Source organism: Carassius carassius, chromosome 18, assembly GCF_963082965.1.
Source record: "Carassius carassius chromosome 18, fCarCar2.1, whole genome shotgun sequence".
In the NCBI taxonomy this organism is placed as follows: domain Eukaryota; kingdom Metazoa; phylum Chordata; class Actinopteri; order Cypriniformes; family Cyprinidae; genus Carassius; species Carassius carassius.
This window is the reverse complement of record NC_081772.1, coordinates 8866879-8889932: the sequence shown is the minus strand read 5'-3', so window position 1 is coordinate 8889932 and position 23054 is coordinate 8866879. Positions and strand designations below refer to the sequence as shown.

The following is a 23054-nucleotide window of genomic DNA, read 5'->3' as shown; positions in this document are numbered from 1 at the left end:
AAGAGGGAAATAAATAGTCTCACCACCAAAACCCAAATTGAACATTTTATGGAATCTTAAAATTTACAGTAACACGATGAGCAACATAAAGCTCGTCAGTGAAGCTTTTTGATCTCACCAGTAGTCATGTCGATATTTGAAAAAGTTGAGCTATTATTCAAACAAATAATTATGATGAATAGTTTGACTGTGAATAATGTTTTTGGTAACAACAATGTAAAAATGTGAAATATTGTAATTACAGGTGCTGGTCATATAATTAGAATATCATCAAAAAGTTGATTTGTTTCACTAATTCCATTCAAAATTGAAACTTGTATATTCTATTCATTCATTACACACAGACTGATATATTTAAAATTTTTATTTCTTTTAATTTTGATGATTATAACTGACAACTAAGGAAAATGCCCAATTCAGTATCTGGAGCTGGATTCAGTGCTTTAAGAACCTCTACGCACAGACGTATGCAAGAGATGGGTTTCAGCTGTCACATTCCTTGTGTCAAGTCACTCCTGAACAACAGACAGCATCAGAAGCATCTCGCCTAGGCTAAAGATAAAAGGGACTGGATTGCTGCTGAGAGGTCCAATGTTATGGAGAGGAAGAGGAAGATGCAATATGCCAGAGCCAAGAATGCAGAAGAGCTGAAGGCCACTATCAGAGCAACCTGGGATCTCATAACACCTGGGCAGTGCCACAGACTGATCGACTCCATTCCATGCCGCATTGCTGCAGTAATTCAGGCAAAAGGAGCCCCAACTAAGTATTGAGTGCTTTACATGCTCATACTGTACTTTTCAGTTGGCCAAGATTTCTAAAAATCCTTTCTTTGTATTGGTCTTGAGTAATATTCTAATTTTCTGAGATACTGAATTTGGGATTTTCCTTAGTTGTCAGTTATAATCATCCAAATTAAAAGAAATAAACATTTGAAATATATTTTGAATGGCATTAGTGAAACAAATCAACTTTTTGACGATACTCTAATATATGACCAGCACCTGTTCAACATAGAAAATCAGTTCAAAAAGTATTTTCTGCAAAGATATTATTGCAGCAACATAATAATTCTATTTTAGAGTGTTGATACGAACAGTTCATGGATGCCTGACTTTACATAGAATTAATTGAAAATTGAATATAGAGTACAGTACATGCTTTTTATTTAGATTACCAGATGATTAAACTCAAATTTTTATGTGCCTGATGGTGGTTGCTCACATGCTGTGTTATCTCCCAGATTTTTTTTTAAAATTCATTTTGTTTATAAGAAATACAGATCCTCACATAAAAACTTGTATCCACTGCCATTGAAATTGCACACTAAGAAAGAATACAATGCAAATGTAAGCTCATTTAAAAAAATAATAATTAGCACTACTGTTTCAGAAGGTCATGTGACATTCTCACATCTGATTCGTCAACCACCTCATCTAATTGAAGTGGAAAGATTATGTTCTGCAGATATAATCTCATCTCATTGATCACAGAGATGCTTGATAATTCCAACTTAATTTAAAACAAGACGTCCTAGGGTAATTCTGTGACAGAATCAACAAGCACACAAGCATTTTGAATGCATTTCTCATTACAGTGTACGATTAAGTATTTTTCATTGCGTTTACAAAATAGAGTGCACAAATACAACAAAAATAATCAGCCTACGTATTCAGTAAACCTTCAGTAATCAGTATTTATCAATCAGCATTTATCAATTCCTATAGATATAAATGCACACATACACACACAAAAAAAACCCCAAGAAAAACAAGAAAAACAACACTGACTGTGGCTCTAAAAGATTTACTAGAATTCACCAGAAGTTTATGCTAGTAATATTCCTAGGCATTATGAGAGGTACATTTTAGTATCCATTTATTTAACAGAACATATTTCTAAATTTTGTATACTAATATTACATTTCTATATCAACCAACTTTTATTTTGTAACTTAAAGCAGCTCTATGTAACTTTTGGCGCTCTGGCGTTAATAAACAGAACTGCACGCATCCCATGGAATAACATTCTAACCGGTGCTTCTTCTTTTAAGTTTATGTCAATGACGATTCATGCAGGTATGTGTGACGACCCGAAAAAGTCTACAACATTCCAATTAGAAGCACACATTATAAGTGTACTGTAGTGAATCGGGATAACACAAAAACGCGGTTTGGAAGATGAATTCTTGATGTAGGCTACTCGCTCATTATATGCATTTTGCAAATTTTGTACGCAGAAAAAGTTACATAGTGTTTCTTTAAAATGTACTGATCCAAACTTTTTAAATAAAATATTGATTTGCAATGCATCACACAGGGACTTCTGGAAATGATCTTTAATTTATTTTAACCATAAATAATAAGGTGATCATTTTTACTTATAAAATATATTTTCATATAAAAGTGTTTTTACATAAAAAAAATTGTCTTGTTATGTATAGTTTTTCAATAAACATATTCATATGTCTTACCTGTAAAATCTTTTTTTTTTTCATTAAATATTTTAAGGTAACCTACAGTTGCTGTTAAGCATTCTTACCACTCTCCAGGACACACATCTCTCCTTCATTGGGAATAGATGGATTGGTATTCAGTCACAACTATTTAATCTCTAATAAAAATTGACGTTAATCTAAAAAAAAAAAGACAGGTATCTGTTGGTTTTCAAGAATGGTTTGTTTTTACATTCTTCCCCTACCTCTAAATCTATACTCGTTTCTGTGAAATCAACCTTTTCCACAACACATTCACGGGTCAGCAGGACAGCTGTGATAATTCCTGTGAAGTACTTTAATATTTGTCCTATATAATTTGTGCAATATAATTGTCATAAATATACTTGATGGAAGAGGTCCTGATTGAATTAAACATATTATCAAGTAAATATATATCACATAAGATATCAGGAAAAACAAACATTTATTTTCATTAAGTCTCATTTAGATAATTAAAGGTTTCAAAATACTGCATGACTTCTGTCTCATTAAATGAATTATCTAAACTGAAAGTTTCAGTGAGATATTCTAAATGTCATTATATCAGAACTAAAACCTTTTGAAGGCTCAAGTGGTTTTGGGATACATGAGTACAATGTCTTGCATGATAGCATTTTTCTGACAAAAATAGTGAACCAACAATATTTAGTAGTTAACTGTACCATGATTGGCCATGTTTCTAACTGATGTATGTTGGTCAAAATCACTTTCACAACATTCTTTAGATGGCAATTATATGGCTCTTCCAGACACCTGACATCTCTAAAATAGGAAATTATGTCATATAAAATCAGAGAAAAATGATAAAACTGAACAATGGAGTCAGGGAGGGCAGGGTGTCTGTTGATTGTCTAAAAACAGCTGAAGAAAAAATTCAAACAGATGTTGTTTTGCTAAAAGTTTTTCTCAGTTCGTGTTTGGTACATTTGGTACTGAAGTGTTCATATTAGTTAACTGTAAAAAATATTAAAATAAAATAATATTAACTAATAATAATAATAATAATAATAATAAAAACTAGAGGGGAGCTTGTTTACTGTTAATTAAGTATTAAGTTACTCCGTAATGAAGACAAGTCTTTATGAAACCTTATGCACCCTTGCAATTGTGTGATAAATAGCAGGTGAATAGTTTGGACACTTGTTAATTCAAGCTCTAAATTATAGTAATGTACCAAATGAAAGGGTTCCCTATATATATATATATATGTATATATATATATATATATATATATATATATATATATATATATATATATATATATATACACATATATACAGTACAGACCAAAAGTTTGGACACACCTTCTCATTCAAAGAGTTTTCTTTATTTTCATGACTATGAAAATTGTAGATTCACACTTAAGGCATCAAAACTATAAATTAACACATGTGGAATTATATATGGAATTATATACATAACAAAAAAGTGTGAAACAACTGAAAATATGTAATATTGTAGGTTCTTCAAAGTAGCCATCTTTTGCTTTGATTACTGCTTTGCACACTCTTGGCATTCTCTTGATGAGCTTCAAGAGGTAGTCACCTGAAATGGTCTTCCAACAGTCTTGAAGGAGTTCCCCGAGAGATGCTTAGCACTTGTTGGCCCTTTTGCCTTCTGTCTGCGGTCCAGCTCACCCCTAAACCATCTCGATTGGGTTCAGGTCCGGTGACTGTGGAGGCCAGGTCATCTGGCGCAGCACCCCATCACTCTCCTTCTTGGTCAAATAGCCCTTGATGCCTTCAGTGTGACTCTACAATTTTCATAGTCATGAAAATAAAGAAAACTCTTTGAATGAGAAGGTGTGTCCAAACTTTTGGTCTGTACTGTACCTATAACATCTCTAGAGGGATTTAATTCAAACCTGCATTTTACTCAACCCTGTCAGATATGAGTCTGCATCCCGTGAGGCCATAGCTCCTAACAAGACGGTAACCAATGGGAAAGGATGCAAATTTATGCAAACCCACTTTTCACCAGGGCCCAGATATGGGTATCTGGTAGAGCTGGGGACCCACCTGAGTATACTGTCAACAGTTATAATAATGGCAGAAATGTTAAGGGGTTTGCCTGAACCAAAAACAGAACATTGAGGACCCAAGTGAGAGGAATCCCAGTAGCAGGAATTACATTTTATTTGTATTTTTTTTACTATTTGCTAATAATATTTTAAAATATGCACACTTTCACACTTATTTGTATGTCTCAATATGTTAATGTCTTGTCACAATTAGTTAGGAATTACATTAATCAAACAATGATACCATATTTTCAAGAAAAAAAAAGTTGACTAATTTGCATCACTGCATATTCACTTTTTTAATGTAAAACAATTAAATATTAAATGTTTTACTCGTTCTTTACTCTTTTTTACATTGACTAGTATTGAACTCAATATCTCCCTCAAATGTTGTTTCACTTACACAGTGGATTTATGGAATTGATCTGAACTGCAAATTATATTTTTATTTTACAGTATGCACCCTCTTCATTTTTATTAGTATTCCTTATACACACTGAAAATGCACAACTGAAAAATGCTCTTGTCTCATTGTATTCAATTATACATTAAATTAATTTGTATGATGTGTAAATGAATGTACTACTTTCAATTCAAAACAGCGACTGCATCATTGAAAATTGTTGGTCAGTTACATTAGTATAATATAATTGTAAAATATTACACATTTTCTGTAGTTTACTGATCGATTTAAATGTTTTCTGTTATTAATCAGTGGTTTAAGTACTGTACTTATCCTTGATTAAATATATAATATATATTTGTATTACTACTTCAGAACATAGAAACACCTCAACCCAGAAATCAGTAGCAGATAGTGCAGTTTACATATAATTGCGGTATAGAAAACCTGTTAAGCAAAGGCTGTTTAACATGTAATAAAGTAAACTATAGTTTATGAAGCAGCTGATTATGCATTCATAGTATCTGTGCCACTGGAGCTGTGTGAAGACGTAGCTGCTGAGAAAGCATTGGCTTCAGATATGTTGAACACATCTGCAAATAGACATTTGAACATTATTTAAATATTTATTGTCTATTGTAAATAATGTTGACCTACTAAAGCTATTTTGACTAAATAAAAGTCTGTATAGTAAAATATGCAGACAACTCTATCTATTTTAACAGTAAGACTTACTTCTCCGCATCCTTTGAAAGAAACCCAGTCCACTAGAAGATGATGGTCCTGCACTAGTACTCTGTAATTTAAGATATCAGCTATAAACTTCGCATATCTATAATCTGGTAGCATAACTAAAGGAGTAAAAGCCAACTGTAAGATGTTTAGCAAAATCTCATGGATCATATGCATTGTTTTGTTGGTATTTACCCTGGTACGGTTAGAGCTGGTAAGGTTTCTTGGTGACAGGAATCCTGCCAGAGCCTCACGTATCTGCAACCATATAAGACAAAACAGGTTAAAGCACTGAAGAATTACTGAATGACTCAATAAAAGTTTGAATAAAATGATTCTGACAAAATGTCTTGTCAAATTGTCATGCAACAAAAATTAATTCATACCTTGCTGTCTAAAAGTGTTCCAAACACCAAAATAAAGAATCCCTGCACAAGTGATACAAATATATGAAGAAATTGTCCTGAGTAAATAATATTAGTTGCTGTTCATTTTATATTAATAACAACAAAGAACATTTTTTATTTTACATGATAATACTCTGTTGTGAGGTTTTATAATGGATTTTTAGAAGTATAGAATATAATACTTTGTAGTAAGTAAAGAAAGTAGTACCTGCAGTGAATTGAGGAGTGCAAACACCACATGAATGCCTAAATCCTGTGACACCATGGTTCCAATGCCAAATCCCCATGTTAGACCAAAGATAGGAGTCAAAATGGCCACACATCTGGCAATGACCACCAGGGCATGTTTCTCATCTGGTTGAATAGAAGCACCAACTCCTCTCCTCAACATCTTGTACAGAACCACAATCAAAACCACAAGGTTTATGGCTACAATAGTGAGAGCTGGAATCACAAATGCCAGCAGGGCCTTTGATTCGTTCCAGTTCAGCCAGCATGCATTTTGTTTGGAAATATAATTTTGAGGTCCAGCTGTTGAAGCAACAGTAATAACCGCTATGAGCAAAGGTGCACCATAACCGGCTATGAAGGCAATGACCATCATTTTGGTCCTTGACATTTGAGACAAGACCATGACTGTACGGTAAAAGAGCAACAGCGCTGACATTAACATCCAGAAGAAAAGAGCCAAGTAAAAAAAGTGCATGAAGAAAACCACTGGACTGCAGCGACCCACTGAGGTTGGCTGTTCTTGTTCTGCGATCGCAGCTCCAATGATAAAACAGATGTTTGCGATCAGCAGGGACACGGCAATGTTGACTATGGAGACATGCCGCATGTAGGACGTGTCATTTCTTGTCATTGACTTCCACACGATAATCTCGATAATGAGGCACAAAATCAAGCTGGCCATCGAAATAGCTACACCAATGTAAGTTATATAGGCTAAGGCTATGTTCTTAATGGAAAATGGTGACATTAAGATTGAAAAAGAGGTTGTGTGGTTGCATTCACATGTAATCTTGCCAGTTTCATTCCCTTTACTTATATAGGGCTTTACTTCACATCCAGTGGAATCCCATGCGTCAAGATTGAAGTTCCAAAAGACACACTGAGGATTTCCCAAAGACGGATCAGTAATGTCAAATGCAAAAGATATGTTGTTAATTGTTTTGATGTCAATCTTAACTACAACCACATCTCCATTGATGCGCACATCTGATTTTCTACTGTTATTACTTCTACTGGTAGTAGTATTACGAGTAGGTAGGATTTCATCAAGAGTTGTGAAGACTATGATGGTTATAGGGGTGGATATAGGAATCTGCGGAATCTCAATCTCGGTAGTTGAGTTTGGCAGGTTTGATATTCCACTATATGAGGTGCTGGTTGTTACAGTTCTGTTCAACTCAATAGATGTTTTATTAATCAAAAAACTGACATTTGTGAGACGGGCTGCTATGTTCTCAATAGCGCTTAGAAGTGCAGTGCTGGTGTTATCAGTCCTGTTGTCATTGTTCAGTTTTTCCCATGAATTAAAGGCCAGTTCCGAAACAAGGATATTCACTGTGTTAAGAAAACCCTGGAAATGAAAATCATGTTTAGTAAAAACATTTTTTTACAAATATTTTATTGCTAAAAAAAAGTTTTTGCCACAATTTGACTGATGTCTTTTGTGCATACACACTGTAAATGTACATACCTCCATCACACGCTGATTAATGATAATGTTTTGTGAAATACTAGCTACTTTTAAAAGAATTTCAACGATTGTTAGGACAGTGACAGGAGACTGTGTAATTGCATTCTCATTCTTCTCTGTTACATTACTAAGCTCAGTGACAAACTCTGGTATGTCCTCCACCAACAAAACCTACAAATTACAAAGTAAATATGAAATGTAAATATCAGAATTTTTTAACTAGACAATTTATTTTTCATAAATGGATTAAGATTACCTGAACTTTATTTGCAAGGTTGATGATAACTTTAAGAATACAGTTTGTCTCCTCAGGCTTCCATTCACCCGATATACATTTATATTTTATGGTGCCTTCCTTGTCTCTTTCACAGGGACCTGTCAAAGTTTCACCTTCCTTTCCATCTCCAAGCTTTTCATTTTTACAGCTTAACTCTATAGTAAATATTTAAGAAAAACAGAAAAATAGTTATTTCTTTCAGACAGCTGAAACAGAAAAACTATGTCCCAGGATAAAGAAAACTGAAGGTTCACCTTCGTTTACTTTGATAACTGTAACATTTGAACTACCATAGCTGAAACTTTGAAGTGCCTGGTTCTTGAGTCGACAAACAAAGGTTTCACTCCCACATTCTCCTTGTTTGATTATATGATTTAATGTGATGCATCCATCCTCTGATTGTATGAAAGAAGTAAATGCAATAATTGAAAACACATGAAAAACATGTTGAATTGAACAAAGCAATTAATCACAACTGTAAACTCCAGTCAGCAACTTATTTAAGAATATGTATTGTATGTACAACCTGTAGGTACCACAACATCCCCAGAAGATATTGGGGTCCACTCCACACTGTTTTTTTCTTCACAGCATTCAAGTAAAACATTCTTGTTTACACATTGGAACTTTCTTTCATTTTGACCCACTTTGATATCTGGAAGTGGTTCAATAACTACATCTTGCCACTGAATGTAAGGTATTGTCCTGTTTATGATACATGTGTATCGACCTGCAAATAATTAAAAAAACAACACAAGATTATTTATGCATTTATTATTTTCTAAAGCAATAAAATAGACTGGTTTACATAATGGTATTTATTCAATAACATACCTACAACTTACCTTCAATAACTTAACTACATTTGCTAGTTGAAAGCAATGTAAACATAAGTAGTTATGCTATAGCATAATACAAGTGGAACATCATACTAGAACAAGAAATTGTTTTTGCTAGTCCAAATTTTTTCATCAAAAGAAAGTGAATGGAATCCAAAATGTCCCAAAAAGGACCATTAAAGTTTAATCACAAGTGCTTATTACCTGTGCACTATATTCTAAAATCCATACCCTCTGATGATCTCATACAGCCAGTTGATTTTATTTAACATCTTAAATTTTGGTCTGCTCATCACACAAAACTTAATTTATCAGATGGAACAAAATTGGTAACACTTTAATAAGCATACACTAATAAGTACAGTACATGACATTTCTCACTAACAGTGCTCTTATGATTTTATGTGTAATATATAGTTTAGCAAAGTAAAATAAAAATAAAAATATATATATATATATATACACACATACGCAAACACACACATTATATATATATATATATATATATATTACGAACATTATGAGGTGTGAAATTATTTTCTGGGAAGCGCATGGCGAACATAGTTCCAGGCAGCACTCTTGACCGCATTACAGTTCCATATCACCTCACATAGTTAACTGTAACAACAGAAATTAGCATACAGTACCTATACAGCAAACAGGACTAACAAAAACAGCAAAATGAAATCGTATGTGTATCAGTATATTAGATCTGTGGAACAATGTCTCTTGGGACATGGCGACAACACACTACTTGTGCAACTCAACCAGGTCTTACCCCCTCTTATTTTCTTTACATATGCCTTGGGCAGGATTTATTTTAATGTGGGGTATTGTGATGTGTACAATCCTGAAAAAAAAAACTCAGATCTTTTTCATGTATAAAAAGCAACATTATTAAAGGAAGTTAAAAGTTTAAAAAAGCATAATAGGACCTCTTTATTTTAAAAAGTAATCTATTGAAAAACTTATCTGAACTTGATAAATCTGTATAATATATATATATATTTACTTTAGATGGAAAATAATTTGTTATAGTATGCTGTATATATATATATATATGTGTGTGTGTGTGTGTGTGTGTGTGTGTGTGTGTGGACCCGCCTATACTAACTCGTTCTTTAAATAACAAAGAAAAAATGTTCCAGACTTTAGACCAGGCTTTGGTGGGTCTTTGGCGCAGTCTATTTTCAGCTCCTTAAAATAGCAATGCACCAGCAATGCGCCTGAACACACCTCTTTTTTAGACCAGCACGCCCATGGGCGCACAAATGAGCACAAATGCATTTGCTAATTAAACGACGTGGCGCTGGACGGGAAACTAGCAAACACACTTGCACTGCACCTTGCGTCACATTGCGCCGGGTGTATGATAGGGCCCTTTATTTCTCTTATTTTTACTGATTAAGCTTTAACCCTTTTTCCTATGCCAACTGTGTGTGTGTGTGTGTTAGACTAGTTTAAGTGTTTATGTAGTTAATAAAGCCTTACTTGTATCTCACTTGGTGTTGTTCATTGTTTGCTCATAACTGGAGTCTGTAATCATGCAGATTTTTGCAACATACTGAGTAGTATTGTACAGTAAGCAAGTTATTTTCCTTAACCAGGAAATTAACGTTCTTATAAATGACAGACAGTTGACACTGAGAGGTCAAGAAAATACTTACAGTGAATCTAAATATTTATAATTAATCATAACTAGTTCACTACACAGACCTTATAAACAAAAGTAGATGGTTCCATAGCTTTGCTCAGCTAGCACAACAGCTTTAATCTTGACATAAGAGGGAGAGTCAACATGTAAGATTATTGCTGGTAGGATGAAGATATGTGTTATTCACCTCTGTCAAGCACACTGACGCTCTTCACAGTGAGAGTACTATTGTCAGATGAAATTAAGTATTTATTGGTGTTTAGTGGGAGCTCTTGGCCATTCACTGTCCATCTCATTGTACCATCAACATAATCTGGGCGTATGCATTTTAGCTCCATATTTTGCTGAGGATACCATTTTTCTGCAGTGGACAGGTTCTTTTGTTCTGAAAGTAGAGTCCACAAACCATATTTGAATTTTTTTATATTTTATATTTATGGTTCTTTTAAAATTTTTAAAAGCAGTATTAATCCTTATAACAAACCAGAATTTTGTAAGCAACAGGTTGTAATCAATAAAAATGATAAATGATAAAAAAATAAGATTAGATAATGTCTAGCCTTACCACTTTCAGCAAAACCATCCAGATCTACAGGGAATCCTTCTGTTATGAGAATGTTTCCAACCTGTTTGTTTGCCGCTGCAAATTCAGGGCTGTTGGGGCTGCTGATTGTTGACTTAAATTCATAGTCTGCTATAATGCTACCAGGCCTATGGAGCACAAATACAAACCACAACAATGAGAACACACTGTTTAATACAAGTGGTAAAAACCAAAATCAATCTTTTAAATGAAAACCTTACCTAAAACGAGTGACTTTTACTGAAACCGTTATATAGACGGCCAATTTTCTGTAACTTTCTTCAATCTGTACAAAATTTAAAAAAATGCACATTAGGAAGTTTACCTTATGATAAAACTGAAATAAATCTATGACATTTTCAAGATGAATTACTCTATGGTAAGAACCAAAAATATATAGATGACACCTGAGCATACAGATTTGGGCTGCTTTACTGTCAATAAACAGACTGTATCTTTATTGACTGTTAATTATTTATCTAATGTGATTTAGAATGATAATAATTCACAAGAAAGATTAAGTAAAATAAATACACATATTTGCAAAAAACAAACAAAAAAAATTACATAAAAAGTTATACTCTGTATTGCAAACTCTGTAATTAACATTTGCACAGTATTTTTTTCATTTAGCTTTATCAATACTTTTTTATTTACAAAATATGGAACTACTCACTGCTGATTCAATTTTACTGGCATAGCGTATGAACTTCTCATCTTTGTTGTTGCTGAGACTGGTATCAAAATCTTCTTTTATTCTCAATGACATTTGAAGAACTGTTAGAAAAAGAGTACATTTATTCATCTGTTTCAGTCATATGACTATTTTCATTCTTCCACCATATTCATGACCAACAGCAGGGCAAAGTACAGAAGATACCAAAAATGTTTGTGTTTTTGTATTCGCTGCCATTATTTTGCTCTGCTCATGTTAATGAATATGTTGGCTGAATTGAAATTTCAAATGACTGTAACTGCTTTATAGAACAATTGATAATAATACAGTATAATAATAATACTATATCAATTATTAAATCCAGTTCACACGAAAAACGGTAACTATGATGGTGGAAGATATCTTCTGTTTATTTTAAGTACACGCTCATCTGCTGCATTAAAATCTCAAGCTCGTTACAGCAGGATTGATTCTAATTTGGTGTATTTTTATCATTCATTAAATGGAAAAAAATCGAGCGTAATTCCAGTGATATCATGTATGTGTGCCTTTATCGTTATAGTTGCGGTGTGGACTCTGCTATTCTTTAATATTGAGTATGGTTTATTTATTGTTATCTTTAAAGTTATCGTCCTTGATGTGAACAGACCTTTAGACTTGCTGGGCTGGGCAATACATACTGGCTGCCACTATTGTCAGTTAAAAATATTTTTAAAAAATCAAAATAATAATAATAATAAATAAATAAACAAACCCTTGTATTACTTATTTACTTATAACAGTGTCTTATTAGAGCAGAATAAACAGAAACACATACACAGTGTCTGTGTTGGTCTGGTTTGTGGCTATAATTTGTTTTCCTGAAGATTCAAAGCAATTAATCTACTTTAGACTTTTTTTTTGTATGATTTCTCAAATTTACTTTTTATGAACTAAGCTCTGTGTAAAATTAGTACTTGACTTCAAAGAGTTGACAATACTCATATCAAAATACGAAGCTATCATTGGTTTTTTACTGCAAAACTACTAAAAAAACGTACTGCAAAACTGCAAAAAATCTCTGTTATATGTCTTGTCATTACATTTGTTTCGTGTTTTAATTTTTTTATTTTTGGAAAAATAATTACTTCATTACAGATGGGTCGGATATGAAAATATAAAGATATCATTAATAACTTCAAACTTGCAATAACTGTAAAAAGGATCTATTACACGTGAGTAGTCATCAAATACATTGTGTGGTTTGTCATTTTTTGTTTCTTTTACATTACATACCACATGTTGTTGCAGAATATTACTTAAAAAAATTAAATTGCAGCAAAAAATCTGTGTTGAATTGGTACTTTACTTTGTTACTGTTGATAGGACTGATTTCAGAATTTATCATTCAAATAACTGTAAAAAGGTTATATAAGTGTCGTCATCAAATAAATTTTTCTGGTATATCAGTTTTTTTTTTAACAGTACATACATGTTGTAGGTGTTGTTACAGGTACTACGGCAGAAAAAAAGAACCAAATAAACCTTTAGCATTTCAAAATGTAATATTTATAATTGTAAAATGTAAAATACCCCCTGTCATGTTGCAAGCGGCCAATTCCCCTGTGCGCCTCAGCACTAAAAGAGCATTTCTTAAAGAGCAAATTTAAAAGAGCTTCACAGGTGCATCTTTGTAAAGACGACGGATCAGCCTTATAAGGATGCCGTTTCACCCATGTGTTTCTGGGTGCTGTTGTTACCTGGCAACGGGTGATGGTCACGATCGCTGCCAAATGTGTCTGGGTGTCGAGCACGCTGAGGTGGCCTTTGTGGATGAGTCATGTTCCCACTGCGGGATTATGACCATTTCGGAGCTGCAAACCAGGCTCTGCAACCTGCAATCTGGGGCTCATTCTGGCGGCAGACAGACGAGAACCACTTCCGGCAGTAGCGCGGCTGGTTTGATGAGTACAGTGGTGGCAAACCTCGCAGGGACCAGCTGTATTCAGTGGGACTCCCCCCGACCAGATGTCAATCTCAGCATTGGAGATAGAGCTGTCTGATGAAGATTCGGCCGCTCTGCCGCCCCCCGGGACGATGGCAAAGCCTGGGTCAGGTCCAAAGATGGCAGCTATGCTTCCCCAGGCCGCCGAGATGGTAGGGCTTGAGTGGAATCCTCCACCGTGTCCCGAGCCAGTACTGGAGACCAAGTACTGCCTTTCCGGGCCTGTAGGCATTCGTCGGGTCTAACTGGCGGTGCCTATGTGGGCTTGCGAGGAATCTGCTTCCGCCTTACACGCCATGGTGTTATTGCAGGTGCACCAGGCTCAGGCACTGAAGGACCTGCTCTGAAGAACCACCCGGTCATAATCCAGCAGTTCAGACAGAACTCCCAACCACCACGAAGGTCACCACAAAATTCGCTGGGTCGTGCGATGTCCATGTTAGTGGTTAGTGCTATCTCTGGCTGTGTCTGGCAGACATGAGGGACACTGACAAGGTCCGGTTTCTCAATGCCCCTGGGTCCCAGGAGGGCAAGGAGAGTTGCGGACAGCCAAGCATTGGACCTCACTCATCCAGATGGCAGCAGCGGACGGTTTGGGAGCATCAACAAAGGCCCTACTCAGGCACCCTCTGCCAACCTCTGGAACCAGGTGAGCCCTGCACCCCACACTCACACCACATTCCGGCCTGCTCACAAGCCGCCCGAGTTGGGTTCCTGGGTTCCACCTTGCTGCCCCACCGCGGGTGCAGCTGTGGTTCCGCTAGTCCCGCTACGGTTTCTAAGCACCTGGTCAGCGCTGCCCTGCCCATCTAGCTGGCTTCTACGGACCATCAGCCTCGGCTATGCGATTCAGTTCGCCTGGCGTCCACCCTAGTTCAGCGGTATCTGCTTCACTACAGTGAAAGCAGCCGATGCCCCGTTCTGTGGGCAAAGATCGCAGTCCTACTGGCGAAGGACGCGATAGAGCCAGTCCCTCCAGCTGATATGAGGACGGGTTTTACAGCCATTACTTCATTGTACCCAAGAAAGGCGGTGGGTTACGACTGATCTTGGATCTGCGAGTTTTGAATCAGGTCCTTTATTGGCTACCATTCAAGATGTTGATACAGAAAAGCATCTTTGAGATTTGAGGTTTGCAGCGATCGACCTGAAGGACGATAAGCTGCCCATGCCACACACACTCATGCAACCCCAAACCATCAGAGGTGCAGGCTTCTGAACTGTGTGCTGATAACAACTTGGGTGTCCTTGTCCTCTTTAGTACAGATGACATGGCATCCCAGTTTTCCAAAAATAACTTCAAATATGGATTCGTCTGACCACAGAACAGTTTTCCACTTTGCCACAGTCCATTTTAAATGAACCTTGGCCCAAAGAAAACACCTGCGCTTCTGGATCATGTTTAGATATGGCTTCTTTTTTGACCTATAGAGCTTTAGCTGGCAACAGCAAATAGAACGGTAGATTGTGTTCACCGACAAAGTTTTCTGGAATTTTCTTGAACCCATGTTGTGATTTCCAGTAGCATTTCTGTATGTGTGCAGTGGCGTCTAAGGGCCCGAAGATCACGGGCAACCAGTATGGTTTTCCAGCCTTGACCCTTATGCATAGAGATTGTTCCAGATTCTCTGAATCTTTAGATGATATTATGAATTGTAGATGAAGATAACTTTAAAGTCTTTGCAATTGTTCTCTGAGAAACTCCTTTCACTATTTTTTGCCACAGCATTGGGGGAATTGGTGATCCTCTGCCCATCTTGACACTGAGAAACACTACCACTCTGAGAGGCTCCTTTTATACCCAATCGTGTTGCCAATTGACCTAATAATTTGCAAATTGGTCCTCAAGCTGTTCCTTAAATGTACATTTAACTTTTACAGCCTCTTATTGCTACCTGTCCCAAATTATTTTGAATGTGTAGCTTTCATGAAATCCAAAATGAGCCAGTATTTGGCATTACATTTCAAAATGTCTCACTTTTCACATTTGATATGTTAGCTATATTCTATTGTGAATAAAATATAAGTTTAACAGATTTGTAAATTATTCCATTGCTTTTTTACTCACAATTTGTAAAGTGTCCCAACTTTTTTAGAATCGGGTTTGTATAACTTGAACTACATGATGCCAACTATCAAATTTATCTTAAAAATAAATACATAAAGAATGCTTTAGTAGAAAGTCTGTGTAAAATAGGTACTTCACTTCCTTACAGTTCACTTCAAAATGTAAAAATGTCATAAATAATTTCAGATTTGTAAATAAAATATTTAATTATTGTATATGTGAGTAGTCATAAAATATATTTTGTGCTATTACTTTTTTTCACAGTACATACCTGTTGTAGTAGTTAATGTAGGGGTTGTAGGTGATTTTAAAGTTGCAGCTGTTGTTGAAGTTGTTGCTGGTTGGTAAGTAAATGGTTGGAGAAACAAAAACAAATCAATCAAAACTAAATAGAAAAGAAATTATCAAACCTTTTTTTCTTGTAAATGTAAAATGTATTTTTTTTAAGATAGAGTAGTTTTAAACAGAACATACATATTGCTGTAAGTGTAGGTGTTGTTAAAGCTGCTGTTGGTGTTACTGCAGAAAAAATAGAACAAACAAGAGCAAACTGAACTTTTATAGTTCAAGAAAGAAAAGTAATATTTAAATGTATTTATTAAAAAGATGACACTAACAGTAAAAAAAAGTAAAAGGGATTGTTTACCCAAAAATGAAAATTAGACTATGATTTACTAATCCTCGGGGCATTTTATACCTATCTTACATCCCTCTTTCAGGCAAATCCAATCTGAGTTTTATTACAAATTCCTCTGGCTCTTCAAAGCTGTATAATGGCATTAAATGTTGCCTCTGTTTTTGAAGTTGAAAAAAGTGCATCCATCCATCATAAAACTACTCCACACAGCTCCGTGGTATTAATAAAGACCTTCTGAAGTAAAACGATCCACTAGTGAAAAAATATATAGATTTTTAAAAATGTATAAACTGTAATCACTCAAGCAAGTGTGTTCACAACAAGGCATTTGAGTGTACGACATAGTGGAAGGTGCGACGTAAGCTTTGAAAAGAATTTTAAAATACATCTGTAGTTTATGCCACTAGTAGTTTTATGATGGATGGTTGTACTTTTTTCGGCTTCAAAATTAGGGCCGCCATTCACTGCCATTATATAGCTGTCATACTACATGAGGAGTCAAGTAGCCAGGAATGAGGAGACGAGGAATTCACAAAATGAGAGTTTATAATAATCCAATTGGAAAACATAGAGCACATGGAAGACATATAAGAATCGACATACACAAACTGAAAGGACTAGGGCTTTTAAAGACAGAATAATTAGGGAAACACAGGTGCATAGAATAATTAACAGGGATATGGAACACATGTGGAAAGAAACACAATTCAATGACTGCAGGAGCCGAAGGAGGGAGGAGCCATGGAGGAGGAATGGCCGCTGACACCAGGGTGCTGACCAATGGCGGCGGAGCAGGAAGAGGAGGAGCCCGATGCAGAAACGGAGATCTAACGAGCCAGGGGGCCAGGGTGGAGACGAGGGCTCTGTCAACTGAGGCAGAGATCTGGAGATCTGCAGCGGAGCTGGAGCAACTTAGGACCAAGAAGGAGCTGGCGGGAGGAAGGGGCACAATGGAGCTGGTGGGACAGAGTGACGAGTCTGGGCCTCGAAGGCTGGAAGCGTAGTGAAGGGGACTCCGACCAGGGCGACACTGGAGGATGGCAGTCCCGCAAGGCTCACACTGCAATGATGGTGGGCTGAGGGTGAGCAGAGGGGTTGCCAGATGACAGCGGTGGAGGAGGCTGGAGCGAGTAGGAGGGCGGGTATTTTTGAGGAGCACTTTCTAGGAGCAGGCACTGAAGGACTTGAAGGCGGGTATTTTTGAGGAGCACTTTCTAGGAGCAGGCACTGAAGGACTGGAAGCCCCCTCAGGGCTGGACAAAGGAACTAAGGACGAAGGAGGGCTGGACAGGACCAGCGGAGATGACGGAGAGAGGAGAGTGGGCAGTTTGATCTCTAGTTCAGACTCCCAGTCTATTAGATCCCCCTCCCGGTATTGGCACCAACATTGCTCCATATTCAGGTCACCTTCAGCAGCGATGCAGGGGGCGGAGCTCCTCTCAGCTCTCACACTTTCCGTGGCTTTCTTCATTGTGGTGGGCACTGTAGCCGGCTCTTCCATCTGGTCTGACGGCTTGGGCACTCCATCTGGGGTGATCCTCCACTCAGTCGCTTGGCATTGCGCTGATTTGCAGATCGCGCTGAGAATTGGCCTTCCATCATCAGTGTGCTCTGCATTTTTCACAGCGGGGAGATGGGCACTTGGTTAGGAGTGGCACTCCACAAAGGTGGCAAAATTTTCTCGGGGAACATCCTCAGATGACTGTTATCTGTACGCCATGTTCTGACACCAAACTGGTGTCATAGAACGCACAGAGTGTGCCGTCTGGGTAGTTAGTGAGGCTTGCTAGGTACCCAGAACAGTTCTCCCCCTGCTCCAGCAGGAGAAAGAGGTAATCCAGGCGAAGTGGTGGGACACAACAGAAAGAAAAACACGCAATAAACTATTAAGGTCATTTCTTCTGTCACACTACACGATGGGTCAAGGAGCCAGGAACCAGGAAACAAAATGAGAGTCTTTAATAATCAAAATGGGAAACATAGAGCATATGGAAGACATCCAAGAACTGGCAAACACAAACTGAAAGGACTAGGGCTTATGAAGACAGGGTAATTGGGGAAACACAGGTGCATACAATAACTAATGAACTAATTCACTATGACAAGGCTTGTGAATACTGGTTGGAGAAACAAAAACAAATCAATCAAAACAAAATAGAAAAGAAATCATCAAATAAACCTTTTTACTTGTAAATGTAAAATGTATTTTTTTTAAGATAAAGCCAACAATCAACCTTAAGCATAAATTACTGTACATGAGACTGATATCAAAATGTACAATTCTAATAACAGTAGAAAGGGTATCTTATAAGTTTGTTGACATCAAGTACATTTTGTGGTATATAAGTAACAGAACTTACCTATTGTTGTAAGTGCAGGTGTTGTTACAGCTGCTGTTGGTGGTACTGCAGAAAAATAGAACAAACAAGAACAAACTGAACTTTTATAATTTTAAAGAAAAATTATATTTACATTTATTTACTAAAAACATGACACTAACAGTAAAAAACAAAACAAAAACAAACAAATGTCAAAAGGATAGTTCACCCAAAAATGAAAATTAGACAATGATTTACAAATCCTCAGGGCATTCTAGACGTATCTGACATTCCTCTTTCAGACGAATCCAATCTGAGTTATATAAAAATTTCCCCTGGCTCTTCCAAACTATATAATGGCATTAAATGTTGCCTCTGTTTTTGAAGTTGAAATAAGTGCATCCATCCATCATAAAACTACTCCACACAGCTTTGTGGTATAAATAAAGACCTTCTGAAGAAAAACGATGCACTAGTGTAAAAAAATATAGATTTGTAAAAAATGTATAAACTGTAATCATTCAAACAGGTGTGTTCACAACAAGGCATATTTTTCTTACACTAATGCATTGTTTCACTTCAGAAAGCCTTTATTAACACCACAGAGCTGTGTGGAGTAGTTTTATGATGGATGGATGCACTTTTTTCGGCTTCAAAATCAGGGCTACCATTCACTGCCATTATATAGCTGTCATACTACATGAGGAGTCAAGTAGCCAGGAACGAGGAGACGAGGAATTCACAAAATGAGAGTCTATAATAATCCAGTTGGAAAACATAGAGCACATGGAAGACATATAAGAACCGACATACACAAACTGAAAGTACTAGGGCTTTTAAAGACAGAATAATTAGGGAAACACAGGTGCATAGAATAATTAACAGGGACATGGAACACATGTGGAAAGAAACACAATTTAATGATTCCAGGAGCTGATGGAGGGACGAGCCATGGAGGAGGAATGGCTGCCTACTCCAGGGTACTGACCAATGGCGGCATTTTTGAGTAGCAGGCACTGGAGGGCACTTTTTAGGAACAGGCACTGGAGGGCACTTTCTAGGAGCGGTTACTGGAGGACACTTTCTAGGAGCGGGCACTGGAGGACTGGAAGCCCCCTCAGGGCTGGATGGAGGAATTAAGGACGAAGGAGGGCTGGACGGACCAGCGGAGATGAAGGAGAGAGGAGAGGGGGCAGTTCGATCTCCAGTTCAGACTCCCAGTCTATTAAATCCCTCTCCCGGTTTTGGCACCAACAATGCTCCATATTCAGGTCACCCTTAGCCGCGATGCAGAGGGCGGAGCTGCTCTCCGCTCTCACACTTTCTGCGGCTTTCTCCATTGTGGTGGGCTCTCCCATCTGGTTTGACAGCTTGGGCACTCCATCTAAGGTGATCCTCCACTCAGTCGCTTGGTATTGTGCTGACTCGCAGATCACACTGAGAATTGGCCAACATAGAGCATATGGAAGACATAATGCTCTATTATGTCTTCTTTTTATTATGTCAAACACAAACTGAAAGGACTAGGGCTTATGAAGACAGGGTAATTGGGGAAACACTGGTGCATAGAAAAACTAATGAACTAATTAAACATTGCTACGAACAGGCGTTTAAGGTCGAGCAGACAGCTGCATTTAGCTCAAAGAGCAGCTGAGCCCAGGACTCTGATAGTGGGTGACTCTATTATCAGAAACATCAATAGCCGAAATACAAATATATGCTGCTTTCATCAAGAAACGGTCTCTGATGTGAACAAGGAACTTTGGATTAAGCAGAAGACTTCAAATCAAATCATCATCCATGAGGGGAAGAATTATATTTTGAAAAAGCAGTCAGAAATCCTTAAGAAAGATTTCAGGGAACTCTTTGAAACACTTCGATGATTCAAAGTTCAGTTGTTCATCAGTGGACCACTTCCAGCAAGGGGAAAAAATATGTTTTCACTGATGCTTGGGCTGAACACAAAGATCTAGCAAGGGGGAGTGAATTTCATAGACAACTTCAATCTTTTCTGGGGACCCTAGACAACTGTTTAAACCAGATGGCCTCCACTCAAACAAACTTAGTGTTAAGGACAACATCTACTTCTCCGTCCGTCATCCTTCAGCAGAGTGTGTGAAACCATTCAGCACACACACACACCAGGTCTGAGTTGTCATGTGGTTGACACATCCCACAAGGACATGGGATATGTTTCTCCATTCTGTCACCGATGGAGTTTTGTTTTCTTGCTGCTGTCGCCTCTGGCTTGCTTAGATGGGGACACTTCATTTACAGCGATATCGTTGACTTGATTGCAAATGATTGCACAGATACTATTTAAACTGAACTGATATGATATATTGACATCACCAAATTCAATGATGAACTGCCTTTAAATGTAATTTTGCATTATTGACACACTGTTTTCCTAATTCATGTTGTTCAGTTGCTTTGACACAATCTTTTTTATATAAAGCGCAATATAAATAAAGGTGACTTGACTTGACACTGATAACACCACAACAAGCACCGCTCATGGACACCATCCTGGCTGAGCCCTGTCCACAGAGCTCATCACAGAAAGACTGTGACTCATCAGAACAGCTTCAAGACTCAGCACCCAAGAACGACACCACAGACACAGCAGAGGAAACACCAGAGACACAGCCATCTCACCAGACACTTTATCCCTCTCTCCAGCTTCTCCACTTCTATGCTTCCCATGCACAGAAAATGGAGGAACTAGTGTATGCTGGGACCAAACTCTCCCACTCTTTTGCTGCAAGTTCCCAGATATCAACTAAAAAACAGTGGGCCCCCCAACCACCTGTGGGCCCTGCTCCTGTGAGAGCTCTCCGACTGCCAGTGTTGTAATGTAATGAAGTAAAAATACTTTGTTACAGTACTGAAGTATTTTTTTTGGGAGTATCTGTACTTTACTTAAGTTTCTATATTTCAGGCAACTTTTATTTTCTCCATTAAATTGTCTAAATAAAATGTATACTTTTCCTCTGATACATTTGAAGAGACACTATGTACCGGATGAAGTGCTTATTCTTACCCAAAAATACAAAATTGAAGAAATCATTACGACTGAACACAATCTTGCTACTCAAGCTGTGTATGAACATCATACACATTTTGCATTTACTTGTACTTTTACTTTCAATACTTAAATACGTTTAAGATTTTAAAAAATACTTTTCATACTTAAGTACCATAAATATCATATACTTTAAGACTTTTACTCAAGTAATATTCTAAATGGTGACTTCAAATTCTACCAAAGTAATTTTCTGGTAAGATATCTGTACTTTTACTTGAGTATGACTTTCAGGTACTTTATACACCACTACCGACCGCTGCAACAGCGCCAGGGCCTAAACCCTCCATCTGCTGTAGGTGAACCAAAAACAACTGATATCAGTTCTCAGTGATATGTGTCGGGTTCCTGCTATAATAGCAGCAACATTCACAATTTTTTTACAGAACAAGAGGGAACCCAGTGTGCCTGTAGCTTTCTCTATTTCAGTTTTATCAATGTGATAGAAAGTCTAAAGCCTTTTCAAGCTGAAGGGCTAGCTCATCTAATCTGCGTTCTATTATGCATCAAACTAAGATTGTTTAAGACAAGAGAAGACACAAAGCACCTCCATCAAGTTATCATTTGTAAACATTCGCTCACTAAAAAATAAATCATTGTGGTGGGAGAGTTGTGGTTCAGAGGAGACGAGCGGCGGTAAGCGAGTCATGTGCAAAACTACTAACACCTGGATCTCGTTGCAGTGACTGGTGTGGGGAGGCGATATATAAGCCGGTCGGGAACTGGTGAAGGAGAGAGACAGCGGAGGACTCGTTGGGGGCCATGGAAGCAAGAAAGCCAGCAAGACAAAGACTGCAGAGTATTGTAAAGTAGTGAAGTGATATGAAGTGTATGCGCGTGTGGCGCGATTCATTTTTGTTTGTGTATCAATAAAATACCAACGACCCTCAGAACACTGACCCCGATCTCCTTCCTTCTCACCCAAAAGAACCTGAGACGATTACAATAATTTCTAATCAATGACTTAATAACGACAAACAATCTGGATTTCATGTTTCTAGACAAAACATGGATAGAAGACAGATGAAGCAGCCCCTCCTAACTTTACTTTCACGGATGTCTGCAGGACTGTTATGAGAGGTGGAGGTCTAGCTGCTCTATTTAAAGATGTCTATCAATGCAAGGATCATTTGGTCAGTACTTGTCTTTTGAATATCTAGAGATTGTGTTTA

The 23054-nt window shown here is 37.3% G+C and overlaps 1 protein-coding gene across 1 annotated transcript; it reads right to left on the bottom strand.

The window, feature by feature from the left end:
• Nucleotides 1-4964: 4964 nt before the first annotated feature.
• LOC132092276 (adhesion G protein-coupled receptor F4-like) lies at nucleotides 4965-18880 on the bottom strand. The gene is made up of 16 exons (XM_059498449.1): nucleotides 18840-18880; nucleotides 16114-16179; nucleotides 13262-13285; nucleotides 11791-11891; nucleotides 11336-11400; nucleotides 11097-11242; nucleotides 10719-10916; nucleotides 8565-8768; nucleotides 8293-8433; nucleotides 8018-8193; nucleotides 7762-7932; nucleotides 6268-7641; nucleotides 6039-6080; nucleotides 5848-5910; nucleotides 5656-5716; nucleotides 4965-5513 (listed from the first exon to the last, which is right to left on the bottom strand). The coding sequence occupies exons 4-16, from the start codon at nucleotides 11881-11883 to the stop codon at nucleotides 5428-5430; spliced, it is 2820 nt and encodes a 939-aa protein (XP_059354432.1). The 5' UTR covers nucleotides 11884-11891; nucleotides 13262-13285; nucleotides 16114-16179; nucleotides 18840-18880; the 3' UTR covers nucleotides 4965-5427.
• Nucleotides 18881-23054: the final 4174 nt, after the last annotated feature.

Coding starts and splice junctions, on each gene's coding strand:
- LOC132092276 (XM_059498449.1), bottom strand. CDS start 11,883: ATGTCATTGAGAATAAAAGAAGATTTTGATACCAGTCTCAGCAACAAC. Junction 11,401..11,790: donor CCAGTAAAATTGAATCAGCA/GTGAGTAGTTCC, acceptor AATTTTGTACAG/ATTGAAGAAAGTTACAGAAA. Junction 8,194..8,292: donor AGTTATCAAAGTAAACGAAG/GTGAACCTTCAG, acceptor TATTTACTATAG/AGTTAAGCTGTAAAAATGAA.